The 13,560-nt window shown below is 44.2% G+C and overlaps 1 protein-coding gene across 3 annotated transcripts in view; it reads right to left on the bottom strand.

The window, feature by feature from the left end:
• ift74 (intraflagellar transport 74) overlaps positions 1–13,560 on the bottom strand; it is a 59,880-nt gene that overhangs the window by 45,714 nt on the left and 606 nt on the right. For all 3 annotated transcript variants that reach the window (XM_045222494.1, XM_045222495.1, XM_041885273.2), the window contains exons 3-8: positions 11,402–11,537; positions 8,324–8,372; positions 8,124–8,222; positions 7,499–7,559; positions 7,331–7,390; positions 7,156–7,217 (exon numbers count right to left, since the gene is read on the bottom strand). In XM_045222494.1, coding sequence (XP_045078429.1) covers positions 7,156–7,217; positions 7,331–7,390; positions 7,499–7,559; positions 8,124–8,222; positions 8,324–8,372; positions 11,402–11,537 — 467 coding nt within the window. The remainder of the gene's footprint in view (positions 1–7,155; positions 7,218–7,330; positions 7,391–7,498; positions 7,560–8,123; positions 8,223–8,323; positions 8,373–11,401; positions 11,538–13,560) is intronic.

Here is a 13,560-nt window from a genome sequence, read left to right as displayed (position 1 = left end):
GATCATGTCCTCCTTCCTATAGAAACCAGAGTTAGGATCATCTCCTCCTTCCTATAGAAACCAGAGTTAGGATCATCTCCTCCTTCCTATAGAAACCAGAGTTAGGATCATGTCCTCCTTCCTATAGAAACCAGAGTTAGGATCATCTCCTCCTTCCTATAGAAACCAGAGTTAGGATCATCTCCTCCTTCCTATAGAAACCAGAGTTAGGATCATGTCCTCCTTCCTATAGAAACCAGAGTTAGGATCATGTCCTCCTTCCTATAGAAACCAGAGTTAGGATCATGTCCTCCTTCCTATAGAAACCAGAGTTAGGATCATGTCCTCCTTCCTATAGAAACCAGAGTTAGGATCATCTCCTCCTTCCTATAGAAACCAGAGTTAGGATCATCTCCTCCTTCCTATAGAAACCAGAGTTAGGATCATGTCCTCCTTCCTATAGAAACCAGAGTTAGGATCATCTCCTCCTTCCTATAGAAACCAGAGTTAGGATCATCTCCTCCTTCCTATAGAAACCAGAGTTAGGATCATGTCCTCCTTCCTATAGAAACCAGAGTTAGGATCATCTCCTCCTTCCTATAGAAACCAGAGTCAGGATCATCTCCTCCTTCCTATAGAAACCAGAGTTAGGATCATCTCCTGTCCTTCCTATAGAAACCAGAGTTAGGATCATGTCCTCCTTCCTATAGAAACCAGAGTTAGGATCATGTCCTCCTTCCTATAGAAACCAGAGTTAGGATCATCTCCTCCTTCCTATAGAAACCAGAGTTAGGATCATGTCCTCCTTCCTATAGAAACCAGAGTTAGGATCATCTCCTCCTTCCTATAGAAACCAGAGTCAGGATCATCTCCTCCTTCCTATAGAAACCAGAGTTAGGATCATCTCCTCCTTCCTATAGAAACCAGAGTTAGGATCATCTCCTCCTTCCTATAGAAACCAGAGTCAGGATCATCTCCTCCTTCCTATAGAAACCAGAGTTAGGATCATCTCCCCTCCCTCTCCTATAGAAACCAGAGTTAGGATCATGTCCTCCTTCCTATAGAAACCAGAGTTAGGATCATGTCCTCCTTCCTATAGAAACCAGAGTTATGATCATGTCCTCACAGTGGTATGAGGAGGTGTTAATGACTAGACTATTTAACACAGTGGTATGAGGAGGTGTTAATGACTAGACTATGTAACACAGTGGTATGAGAAGGTGTTAATTACTAGACTATATAACACAGTGGTTGAGGAGAGGGACATAATGAGTAAGATTACACGGACACAGGGTAACCTGATCCCAGATCAGCACTGCTACCCTGAGACAGGAGTCTTATTGACACTATTAACACTGTGGTATGAGGAGGCCCATATCCTGAGGAGACCTCAGAAGAGGGTCAGAACGTTTGTAAACTCTCGTGGTCAGTCAGCAGACAGACACAATCATCTACACTAGAGCAGGTCATAGACAGTTCTTCAAAACCATTTACATTTACATTTTAGTCATTTAGCAGACGCTCTTATCCAGAGCGACTTACAGGAGCAATTAGGGTTAAGTGCCTTGCTCAAGGGCATTTTCACCTCCCATTAGAACCACACCGTGGCACACGCTCTTAACCACTAAGCTACCTGCCACCCTAGATGGCTAAACGACAGTACAGCTACTAATCCTGTGAATGCGCTGTGTCATGACTCTCCTGGGTGAGGATCAAAGGCCTCAGATCAGCTTGGCAAATGGCTGACAACAACCAGACCCTCTTACCCACAGGAGAGGGGAGGGGGCTGTGCCGGTCTTGACACCTTAACACTCTGCCATAAATTAGAGAGGGGGATAATCTCTGGCCCTCTAGTATGGTGAAAGGAATGTGCTTTGTCTCCAGAAGACTTTTGCCGCCAAAACTTTTAAGTCCAAAAAGTAAACACTGGAACAATATTCCTAATTGTTACATGACTAATTTAACTGAGTAACAATTAAACATAGTTAGTTGATTCGATAAATAACAGTCATCATATTAAATGAAAGTCACGTCACGACAACTGACTGTAAGTAGCTCTGAATAGGAGCGTCTGCTAAATGACCAAAATGTCAATGTACGAGGGGGCCAATGATGTATGGATTAGGGGGGGGATTACTGTATACTAAGGAGACTACATAGGAGTGTTCTAAAGTATGTGATCCCTGGCTGTCTGTTTGCTCCTGTCCCTCCCCCAGGCATAGTCCCAGTCAGTGGCAGTGGGATGCCAGTGGTGCGGAACGCCTGGAAGTTTCTCCTGGGTGTGGTAGCCATCGCCCTGACCACCTCTATGTTCATCGTGTATGCCGTCAAGACCCAGTCCTGGTACAAGCTGCTGTTCAACTACCGGCACCAAGCGGCTGAGAGAGGAGGAGGATGTTAACGTGTTCACTACAGGACGCTACTCTAACTTCAGTTAGGACACGGAGCAGACGGAGACCAGCGCCCATGAGCTGGACCACAGGCTGGATGGGTTGGATGATGAGGAGGAGGAGGATGGATACATAAAGGACCGCTACATTGAGACTGGGGACTACAAAGACAACACGGAACCCTGTTGGACCCACCATGGAGGTAGCCTGGTCCAAGATCTGTTTGTACTGTCTTGCCAACTCCTCTGGTCATTGGCGCATGAGGAGTTGGCCAGACAGCACAAAAAGATCTGAGGCCAGGCTAGTATTGAGGGGTCCAGCGTGGAAACCAGGCTAGTTTTGAGGGATCCAGCGTAGAGGCCAGGCTAGTATTGAGGGACCCAGTGTGAAGGCCAGGCTAGTATTGAGGGACACAGTGTGAAGGCCAGGCTAGTATTGAGGGACCCAGCCTGGAGGCCAGGCTAGTATTGAGGGACCCAGCGTGGAGGCCAGGCTAGTATTGAGGGACCCAGTGTGAAGGCCAGGCTAGTATTGAGGGACCCAGTGTGAAGGCCAGGCTAGTATTGAGGGACCCAGCGTGGAGGCCAGGCTAGTATTGAGGGACCCAGTGTGAAGGCCAGGCTAGTATTGAGGGACCCAGTGTGAAGGCCAGGCTAGTATTGAGGGACCCAGTGTGAAGGCCAGGCTAGTATTGAGGGACCCAGAGTGGAGGCCAGGCTAGTATTGAGGGACCCAGCGTGGAGGCCAGGCTAGTATTGAGGGACCCAGCATAAAGGCCAGGCTAGTATTGAGGGACCCAGCATGGAGGCCAGGCTAGTATTGAGGGACCCAGCGTGGAGGCCAGGCTAGTATTGAGGGACCCAGCATGGAGGCCAGGCTAGTATTGAGGGACCCAGCATGGAAGCCAGGCTAGTATTGAGGGAACAGCGTGGAGGCCAGGCTAGTATTGAGGGACCCAGCGTGGAGGCCAGGCTAGTATTGAGGGACCCAGCATGGAGGCCAGGCTAGTATTGAGGGACCCAGCATGGAAGCCAGGCTAGTATTGAGGGAACAGCGTGGAGGCCAGGCTAGTATTGAGGGACCCAGCCTGGAGGCCAGGCTAGTATTGAGGGACCCAGCATGGAGGCTGCTGCAGCAGAAGTTGAGCTGCTCCCAGTCTTTTGTTTGTGTCAGGGGTCTCCAACAGGTCAAACATAGTGGAGGTCAGGGGTCTCCAACAGGTCAAACATAGTGGAGGTCAGGGGTCTCCAACAGGTCAAACATAGTGGAGGTCAGGGGTCTCCAACAGGTCAAACATAGTGGAGGTCAGGGGTCTCCAACAGGTCAAACATAGTGGAGGTCAGGGGTCTCCAACAGGTCTTTCATAGTGGAGGTCAGGGGTCTCCAACAGGTCTTTCATAGTGGAGGTCAGGGGTCTCCAACAGGTCAAACATAGTGGAGGTCAGGGGTCTCCAACAGGTCAAACATAGTGGAGGTCAGGGGTCTCCAACAGGTCAAACATAGTGGAGGTCAGGGGTCTCCAACAGGTCAAGCATAGTGGAGGTCAGCGGTCTCCAACAGGTCTTTCATAGTGGAGGTCAGGGGTCTCCAACAGGTCAAACATAGTGGAGGTCAGGGGTCTCCAACAGGTCAAGCATAGTGGAGGTCAGGGGTCTCCAACAGGTCAAACATAGTGGAGGTCAGGGGTCTCCAACAGGTCAAACATAGTGGAGGTCAGGGGTCTCCAACAGGTCAAACATAGTGGAGGTCAGGGGTCTCCAACAGGTCAAACAGTGGAGGTCAGGGGTCTCCAACAGGTCAAACATAGTGGAGGTCAGGGGTCTCCAACAGGTCAAACATAGTGGAGGTCAGGGGTCTCCAACAGGTCAAACATAGTGGAGGTCAGGGGTCTCCAACAGGTCAAACATAGTGGAGGTCAGGGGTCTCCAACAGGTCAAACATAGTGGAGGTCAGGGGTCTCCAACAGGTCAAACATAGTGGAGGTCAGGGGTCTCCAACAGGTAGATCGCTAGCTACCAGTAGTTTGCAGGCCACTTATGTGTAGCTCGCCAAAAAATTCTTAAAGTACATGCAATTTTCACGTGTTCCACCGCAAACTGTCATAAACAAATATCACAAGTATCAGACACCGCAAGCTCCCAGCTACTATCTAATCAACGCAACATTGACATTATCCCACCCCTGGTTAGCCACTATTGGTTTAAAAAGCCAAACTTAACACAATATCTGCCAATTAATTTCCAGCAATATTGCCCCAGTCTGTGAGTGTGGTGCAGGCGTTTGTCTATCACTCCATGTGTAGCCAGTTGATGTGATAACCATCTTGTTGGTTGACAGAAATACTTTCCCCAAAACCTTCTCAATTACATTTTAACTGCAGAGTAGTCTTACCTGGCAGAAGTATGTCATGAGGAAGCATATCATTATCTATTATTTGTTATTTGCAAACTTTGCCGTGAAATGAGTAGCATCAGTACAGAACCATCCCTAGACCGGCATGTTAGAAGGCACATTCCTCACACGCTAGATGCAGAATTAAAGGGGAATTATACTAAAAAATCTATTTGATCGTTTTCTTCCAGACCTAAAAATGTGATTTAAACATTGACATGGACTCAGAAAATCCAATTTTGTTGTTTCTCTATGAACAATTCTAATTTTGAAAGTAAAAAAAAAAAAAGAACTAATCTCATACCAATGAAAACATACTTTGGGGAAAATAAAACATAATTTGGGGGAAAAAAATCTCAATTTTATAGGGCCCCCTTAAGAGTTGTCTATTAACCATTACTGTACCAGGTATATTGACAGAAAACAGTACTTTCTCTTGTACACTAAGGACACGGGGAAGAGTGGCAGGGGAGAGGAGAAGAGGTCCTCTGTAGCTCAGCTGGTAGAGCACGGCGCTTGGTTATATTATGGTTATGTTCAGGAGGTTATGTGGTCCTCTGTAGCTCAGCTGGTAGAGCACGGCGCTTGGTTATATTATGGTTATGTTCAGGAGGTTATGTGGTCCTCTGTAGCTCAGCTGGTAGAGCACGGCGCTTGTAACGCCAAGGGTAGTGGGTTCGATCCCCGGGACCACCCATACGTAAAAATGTATGCACGCATGACTGTAAGTCGCTTTGGATAAAAGCGTCTGCTAAATGGCATATTATTATTATTATTATTATTATTATTATTATTATTATTATTAAGAGAACAATGTTACTACTTGAAAAAGCTAGAAAATAATGAGTAGCTCGCAACATGTTTCATTATTTTTTTTTAAGTAGCTCTCACGCTAGAAAAGGTTGGAGACCCCTGGTGTAGGTAGTGTTGGAGACCCCTGGTGTAGGTAGTGTTGGAGACCCCTGGTGTAGGTAGAAAGGTTGGAGACCCCTGGTGTAGGTAGTGTTGGAGACCCCTGGTGTAGGTAGAAAGGTTGGAGACCCCTGGTGTAGGTAGTGTTGGAGACCCCTGGTGTAGGTAGAAGTGTTGGAGACCCCTGGTGTAGGTAGTGTTGGAGACCCCTGGTGTAGGTAGTGTTGGAGACCCCTGGTGTAGGTAGTGTTGGAGACCCCTGGTGTAGGTAGTGTTGGAGACCCCTGGTGTAGGTAGTGTTGGAGACCCCTGGTGTAGGTAGTGTTGGAGACCCCTGGTGTAGGTAGTGTTGGAGACCCCTGGTGTAGGTAGTGTTGGAGACCCCTGGTGTAGGTAGAAAGGTTGGAGACCCCTGGTGTAGGTAGTGTTGGAGACCCCTGGTGTAGGTAGTGTTGGAGACCCCTGGTGTAGGTAGAAAGGTTGGAGACCCCTGGTGTAGGTAGTGTTGGAGACCCCTGGTGTAGGTAGTGTTGGAGACCCCTGGTGTAGGTAGTGTTGGAGACCCCTGGTGTAGGTAGAAAGGTTGGAGACCCCTGGTGTAGGTAGTGTTGGAGACCCCTGGTGTAGGTAGAAAGGTTGGAGACCCCCTGGTGTAGGTAGTGTTGGAGACCCCTGGTGTAGGTAGAAAGGTTGGAGACCCCTGGTGTAGGTAGTGTTGGAGACCCCTGGTGTAGGTAGAAAGGTTGGAGACCCCTGGTGTAGGTAGTGTTGGAGACCCCTGGTGTAGGTAGAAAGGTTGGAGACCCCTGGTGTAGGTAGTGTTGGAGACCCCTGGTGTAGGTAGTGTTGGAGACCCCTGGTGTAGGTAGAAAGGTTGGGAGACCCCTGGTGTAGGTAGTGTTGGAGACCCCTGGTGTAGGTAGTGTTGAGACCCTGGTGTAGGTAGTGTTGGAGACCCCTGGTGTAGGTAGTGTTGGAGACCCCTGGTGTAGGTAGAAAGGTTGGAGACCCCTGGTGTAGGTAGAAAGGTTGGAGACCCCTGGTGTAGGTAGAAAGGTTGGAGACCCCTGGTGTAGGTAGTGTTGGAGACCCCTGGTGTAGGTAGAAAGGTTGGAGACCCCCTGGTGTAGGTAGAAGTGTTGGAGACCCCTGGTGTAGGTAGTGTTGGAGACCCCTGGTGTAGGTAGTGTTGGAGACCCCTGGTGTAGGTAGTGTTGGAGACCCCTGGTGTAGGTAGAAAGGTTGGAGACCCCTGGTGTAGGTAGAAAGGTTGGAGACCCCTGGTGTAGGTAGTGTTGGAGACCCCTGGTGTAGGTAGTGTTGGAGACCCCTGGTGTAGGTAGTGTTGGAGACCCCTGGTGTAGGTAGTGTTGGAGACCCCTGGTGTAGGTAGTGTTGGAGACCCCTGGTGTAGGTAGTGTTGGAGACCCCTGGTGTAGGTAGTCAACGTTTTGTCATATTAAATAAATATTTGAGTACTTACTCTCGTCTTTCTGTGAATATGACATCCATGCTTTGAGCCTCTCTGTCGTTCTGTGCTTTCAGCTACACAAACATAGTGTGCAAACAGTTAGGGTTAGGACTGAATGAATAAACGTATCCTATCTTGTAGATAATGAATGTACAAAACAGTACGCTAAATGATCAAAACTAATCACCATATTGAAGTCATTTATGACTTCCTCCATCTCAGTGTTGGTGTTCAACTTGTCAACTAGCTGAAATTCAAAAAGGTAACAGCGGTATTAGTACATCCTAATGTGATCCATATAACTCATCAACTCGTAGTTAATAATAATATAACATCTTCTTCATATGTCCCTTACCATATTGTAATCTGCCAGCTGTCCCTGTAAATCCTTCAGTTCGCCAGCAAGTCCTTCTGCTCTGCAGGGGATAAAACAACCGGACCATTAGAGACCATCCACATTTGTTATTTATTCAACCTTTATTTTTTAACTAGGCAAGTCAGTTAAGTGGTCCTCTGTAGCTCAATTGGTAGAGCATGGCGCTTGTAACGCCAGGGTAGTGGGTTCAATCCCCGGGATACACCCATACGTAAAAAATGTATGCGCACATGACTGTAAGTCGCTTTGGATAAAAGCGTCTGCTAAATGGCATATTATTATTATTAAGAACAAATTCTTATTTACAATGTCGGCCTACACCGGCCAAACCCGGACGACGCTGGGCCAATTGTGCGCCGCCCTATGGGACTCCCAATCACGGCCGGTTGTGATACAGCCTGGAATCGAACCAGGGGGTCTGTAGTGACGCCTCAAGCACTGAGATGCAGTGCCTTAGACCACTGCGCCACTCGGGAGCCCACATACACCTTGGATGATGAGAACATGAGAACCAATTGATGACAAAAACTAAAAGTGTCTCTGAGTTGTCTATAAAAAACAACTGAAGGCCTATTTGTACATTATGTATTTCCTAGCCGATTACCTTTTCTCATAGGAGAGGTAAACAGAGTTCTCCTGATTGAAGTTGTCGATCTCCTTCTGCAGTTTGCTGGTCTCTGTCGTCAGTTCATTGATCTTACTCCTGTTGAGATACATTGAAGACCATGTTCACTGTTGTGAACAGATAAGCACAGGAAGATACAGTATAGACCGCGTGGAGCTACATGTTCTGCTATGCCTTACCTGAGGAGGCCAAGGTAGTAGGATTTATCCAGAATCTGCCTCTGAGGTCCTGGAAAATAAGAGAGAAATCTCACGTCATGACAGACAGATAGAAAATAATTAGTGTGCAATACAACTTCCGATACCAAAATCACCTCATTAAGTTGTGTTTTATATGGAGGTCCTAAACAGTTGTATGTATATATTTTAACAGAGAGGGAGTGAAGAACATATTTTGGGGAGTGATGTCTGAGGACAGATTTGACTGGTGAATACAATGAGTGTACAAAACATTAAGAACACCTGCTCTTTCCATGACATAGACTGATCAGGTGAGTCCAGGTGAAAGCTAAGATCCCTTATTGATGTCTGAGTCCAGGTGAAAGCTATGATCCCTTATTGATGTCACTTGTTAATTCCACTTCAATCAGGGTAGGTGAAGGGGAGGAGACAGGTTAAAGAAGGATTTTAAAGCCTTGAGACAATTGAGACATGGATTGTGTATGTGTGCCATTCAGAGGGTGAATGGGCAAGACAAAATATTTAAGTGCCTTTGAACGGGGTATGGTAGCAGGTGCCAGGTGCACCGGTTTGTGTGTCAAGAACTGCAACGTTGCTAGGTTTTTCACACTCAACAGTTTCCCGTGTATCAAGAATGGTCCACCACCCAAAGGACATCCAGCCAACTTGACACAACTGTGGGAACATCTTTTAGTCAACATGAGTCAGCATCCCTGTGGAACGCTTTCGACAACATGTAGAGTCGATGCCCTGACGAATTGAGGCTGTTCTGAGGGTAAAAGGGGGGTGCAATCCAATATAATGTTCTGTCCACTCAGTGTATATTACAGGTGAATAATACAGGTAAATAATACAGGAGAATATTACAGCTGAATAATACAGGTGAATAATACAGGTGAATATTACAGCTGAATAATACAGGTAAATATTACAGGTGAATAATACAGGAGAATATTACAGGTGAATATTACAGCTGAATAATACAGGTAAATATTACAGGTGAATAATACAGGTGACTATTACAGGTGACTATTACAGGTGAATATCACAGGTGAATAATACAGGTGACTATTACAGGTGAATAATACAGGTAACTATTACAGGTGACTATTACAGCTGAATAATACAGGTGAATAATACAGCTGAACAATACAGGTGACTTTTACAGGTGAATAATACAGCTGAATAATACAGGTACATTTTACAGGTGAATAATACAGGTGACTATCACAGGTAAATAATACAGGTGACTATTACAGCTGAATAATACAGGTAAATAATACAGGTGAATAAGACAGGTTACTTTTACAGGTGAATAATACAGGTGAATAATACAGGTGAATAATACAGGTGACTATTACAGGTGACTATTACAGCTGAATAATACATTGAATAATACAGCTGAATAATACAGGTGATTATTACAAGTGAATAATACAGGTGACTATTACAGCTGAATAATACAGGTGACTATTACAGCTGAATAATAGAGGTGACTATTACAGCTGAATAATACAGGTGACTATTACAGATGAATAATACAGGTGAATAATACAGGTGAATAATACAGCTGAATAATACAGGTGACTATTACAGCTGAATAATACAGGTAACTATTACAGCTGAATAATACAGGTGACTATTACAGCTGAATAATACAGGTGACTATTACAGCTGAATAATGGGGCGGTGCACAATTGGCCCAGCGTCGTCCAGGGTAGGGTAGGGAATGGCCGGCAGGGATGTAGCTCAGTTGGTAGAACATAGCGTTTGCAACGCCAGGGTTGTGGGTTTGATTCCCACGGGGGGGCCAGTATGAAAAAATTTAATAAAATAATGTATGCACTCACTAACTGTAAGTCGCTCTGGATAAGCGCATCTGCTAAATGACTAAAATTTAAATGTAAAATGTAATAATACAGGTGAATATTACAGGTTATTATTACAGGTGAATATTACAGGTTATTATTACAGGTGAATACTACAGGTTATTATTACAGGTAAATACTACAGGTTATTATTACAGGTAAATACTACAGGTTATTATTACAGGTGAATACTACAGGTTATTATTACAGGTGAATACTACAGGTTATTATTACAGGTTATTATTACATGTGAATACTACAGGTTATTATTACAGGTGAATACTACAGGTTATTATTACAGGTGAATACTACAGGTTATTATTACAGGTGAATACTACAGGTGAATACTACAGGTGAATACTACAGGTTATTATTACAGGTGAATACTACAGGTTATTATTACAGGTGAATACTACAGGTTATTATTACAGGTGAATACTACAGGTTATTATTACAGGTGAATACTACAGGTTATTATTACAGGTGAATACTACAGGTTATTATTACAGGTGAATACTACAGGTGAATACTACAGGTTATTATTACAGGTGAATACTACAGGTTATTATTACAGGTGAATACTACAGGTTATTATTACAGGTGAATACTACAGGTTATTATTACAGGTGAATACTACAGGTTATTATTACAGGTGAATACTACAGGTGATTATTACAGGTGAATACTACAGGTTATTATTACAGGTGAATACTACAGGTTATTATTACAGGTGAATACTACAGGTTATTATTACAGGTGAATACTACAGGTTATTATTACAGGTGAATACTACAGGTTATTATTACAGGTGAATACTACAGGTTATTATTACAGGTGAATACTACAGGTTATTATTACAGGTAAATACTACAGGTGAATACTACAGGTTATTATTACAGGTGAATACTACAGGTTATTATTACAGGTGAATACTACAGGTTATTATTACAGGTGAATACTACAGGTTATTATTACAGGTTATTATTACAGGTGAATACTACAGGTTATTATTACAGGTGAATACTACAGGTTATTATTACAGGTGAATACTACAGGTTATTATTACAGGTGAATACTACAGGTTATTATTACAGGTGAATACTACAGGTTATTATTACTGGTGAATACTACAGGTTATTATTACAGGTGAATACTACAGGTTATTATTACAGGTGAATACTACAGGTTATTATTACAGGTAGTACTGTACCCTTCATGCCAGTCTTCATGCCGCTCAGGCCCTGCTGGGTGACTGGCCGGTCGGCCACTTTGATTTGAGCAGAGAGAACGCCAGAGGTCCCTAGGGCTCCTCCTTTGGTTCCAGGACGCCCAGTACCCGGCACCATCTACACATTACACACAAGACAAGGACACATTATTCAATATAGAAATGCTGCTTGGATTCCACTTTAAACAAACTAGAAAAGGCTTTACGAAGTGATGGAACATGCCTCGTCGTAAACTTTAGAACTGCCACGAGGATTGTAACAGCCTAGTAACGGGCCGCAAAATTTGATTTGATTTGCCTAGCAACCATCATTATGAAGTATCAAATCATGAACGCACATTGCTTACGCCAACTAGTCGTATTTTTGGTTGGTGCAACAGGTGTAAATTCGGACACCGACTAGTGCAACCGGCCCCAGAATACCTAATCCTGGGATATAGTTGTATTTTTCAGCGGGACAATTACTCAAATGTTAATGCTTAAGACACACCAGAATGGCTTTCAAGAGGTATTCAGTGTTCCTGAGGGGTCCAGTCTCAGTCCTGACTTACAGTGCATTCGGAAAGTATCCAGACCCCTTGACTTTTTCCACATTTTGTTACGTTACAGCCTTATTCTAAAATGGATTCAATCGTTTCCCCCCATCATCAATCTACACACAATACCCCATAATGACAAAGCAAAAACAGGTTTTTAGAAATGTTTGCAAATGTATTAAAAATAAAAAACGGGAATATCACATTTACAGAAGTATTCAGACCATTTACTCAGTACTTTGTTGAAGGACCTTTGGCAGCGATTACAGCCTTGAGTCTTATTGGGTATGATGCTACAAACTTGGCCCACCTGTATTTGGGGAGTTTCTCCCATTCTTCTCTGCAGATCCTCTCAAGCTCTGTCAGGTTGGTTGGGGAGCGTCGCTGCACAGCTATTTTCAAGTCTCTCCAGAGATGTTCGATCGAGTTCAAGTCCGGGCTCTGGCTGGGCCACTCAAGGACATTCAGAGACTTGTCCCGAAGCCACTCCTGCGTTGTCTTGGCTGTGTGCTTAGGGTCGTTGTCCTGTTGGAAGGTGAACCTTCACCCCAGTCTGAGGTTGTGAGCACTCTGGAGCAGGTTTTCATCAAGGATTTCTCTGTACTTTGCTCTGTTCATCTTTCCCTCGATCCTGACACGTCTCCCAGTCCCTACCGCTGAAAAACATCCCCACAGCATGATGCTGCCACCACCCTGCTTCAGCTCTAGGAAGAGTCTTGGTGGTTCCAAACTTCTTCCATTTAAGAATGATGGAGGCCACTGTGTTCTTGGGGACCTTCAATGCTGCACATTTCTTTGGGTACCCTTCCCCAGATCTGTGCCTCGACACAATCCTGTCTCGGAGCTCTACGGAGAATTCCTTCGACCTCATGGCTTGGTTTTTGTTCTGACATGTACTGTCAACTGTGGGACCTTATACAGACAGGTGTGTGCCTTTCCAAATCCTGTCCAATCAATTGAATTTACCACAGGTGGACTGCAATCAAGTTGTAGAAACATCTCAAGGATGATCGTTGGAAACAGGATGCACCCGAGCTCAATTTCAAGTGTCATAGCAAACGGTCTGAATACTTATGTACATTTCGAAAAACCTGTTTTCGCTTTGTCATTATGGGTTATTGTGTGTAGATTGATGAGGAAAATGTTTTATTTAATCCATTTCAGAATAAGGCTGTAATGTAACAAAATGTGGGAAAAGTCAAGGGGTATGAATATTTTCCGAATGCACTGTAAATCTGCTTAGAAATCAGAGACAAGGTTTGAATATTGCTGTCCATCAATAATTCTCAACTAAATTTACTGAGCTTGAGAAATTCTGACAAAAACAATGGATATATGTTGCGCAGAGTTGGTAGGATCGTTTTCAAAGTGATTTTCAGCTGTATTTTCTGCCAAAGGTGCTTGCACAAAGTATTAACTCTGAGGTGTGAAGAAATATGCAATCAAGACATCTTTGTTTATATATTTTTAGAACACTTTCTATACTTTTTCTTTTACTTTGAAAATGTGGCGCAGGATGTGTAGATCAGTAGGGGAAAAAGTTCAATTGAATCCCTTTTTAGATTTAATTTTATGCCAGCGAAATGTGATAACTGTGCAAGGGTT

The sequence above is a fragment of the Coregonus clupeaformis genome, chromosome 9 (assembly GCF_020615455.1).
Source record: "Coregonus clupeaformis isolate EN_2021a chromosome 9, ASM2061545v1, whole genome shotgun sequence".
NCBI classification, from domain to species: Eukaryota; Metazoa; Chordata; class Actinopteri; order Salmoniformes; family Salmonidae; genus Coregonus; species Coregonus clupeaformis.
This window is presented reverse-complemented; position numbering and strand designations above follow the sequence as displayed.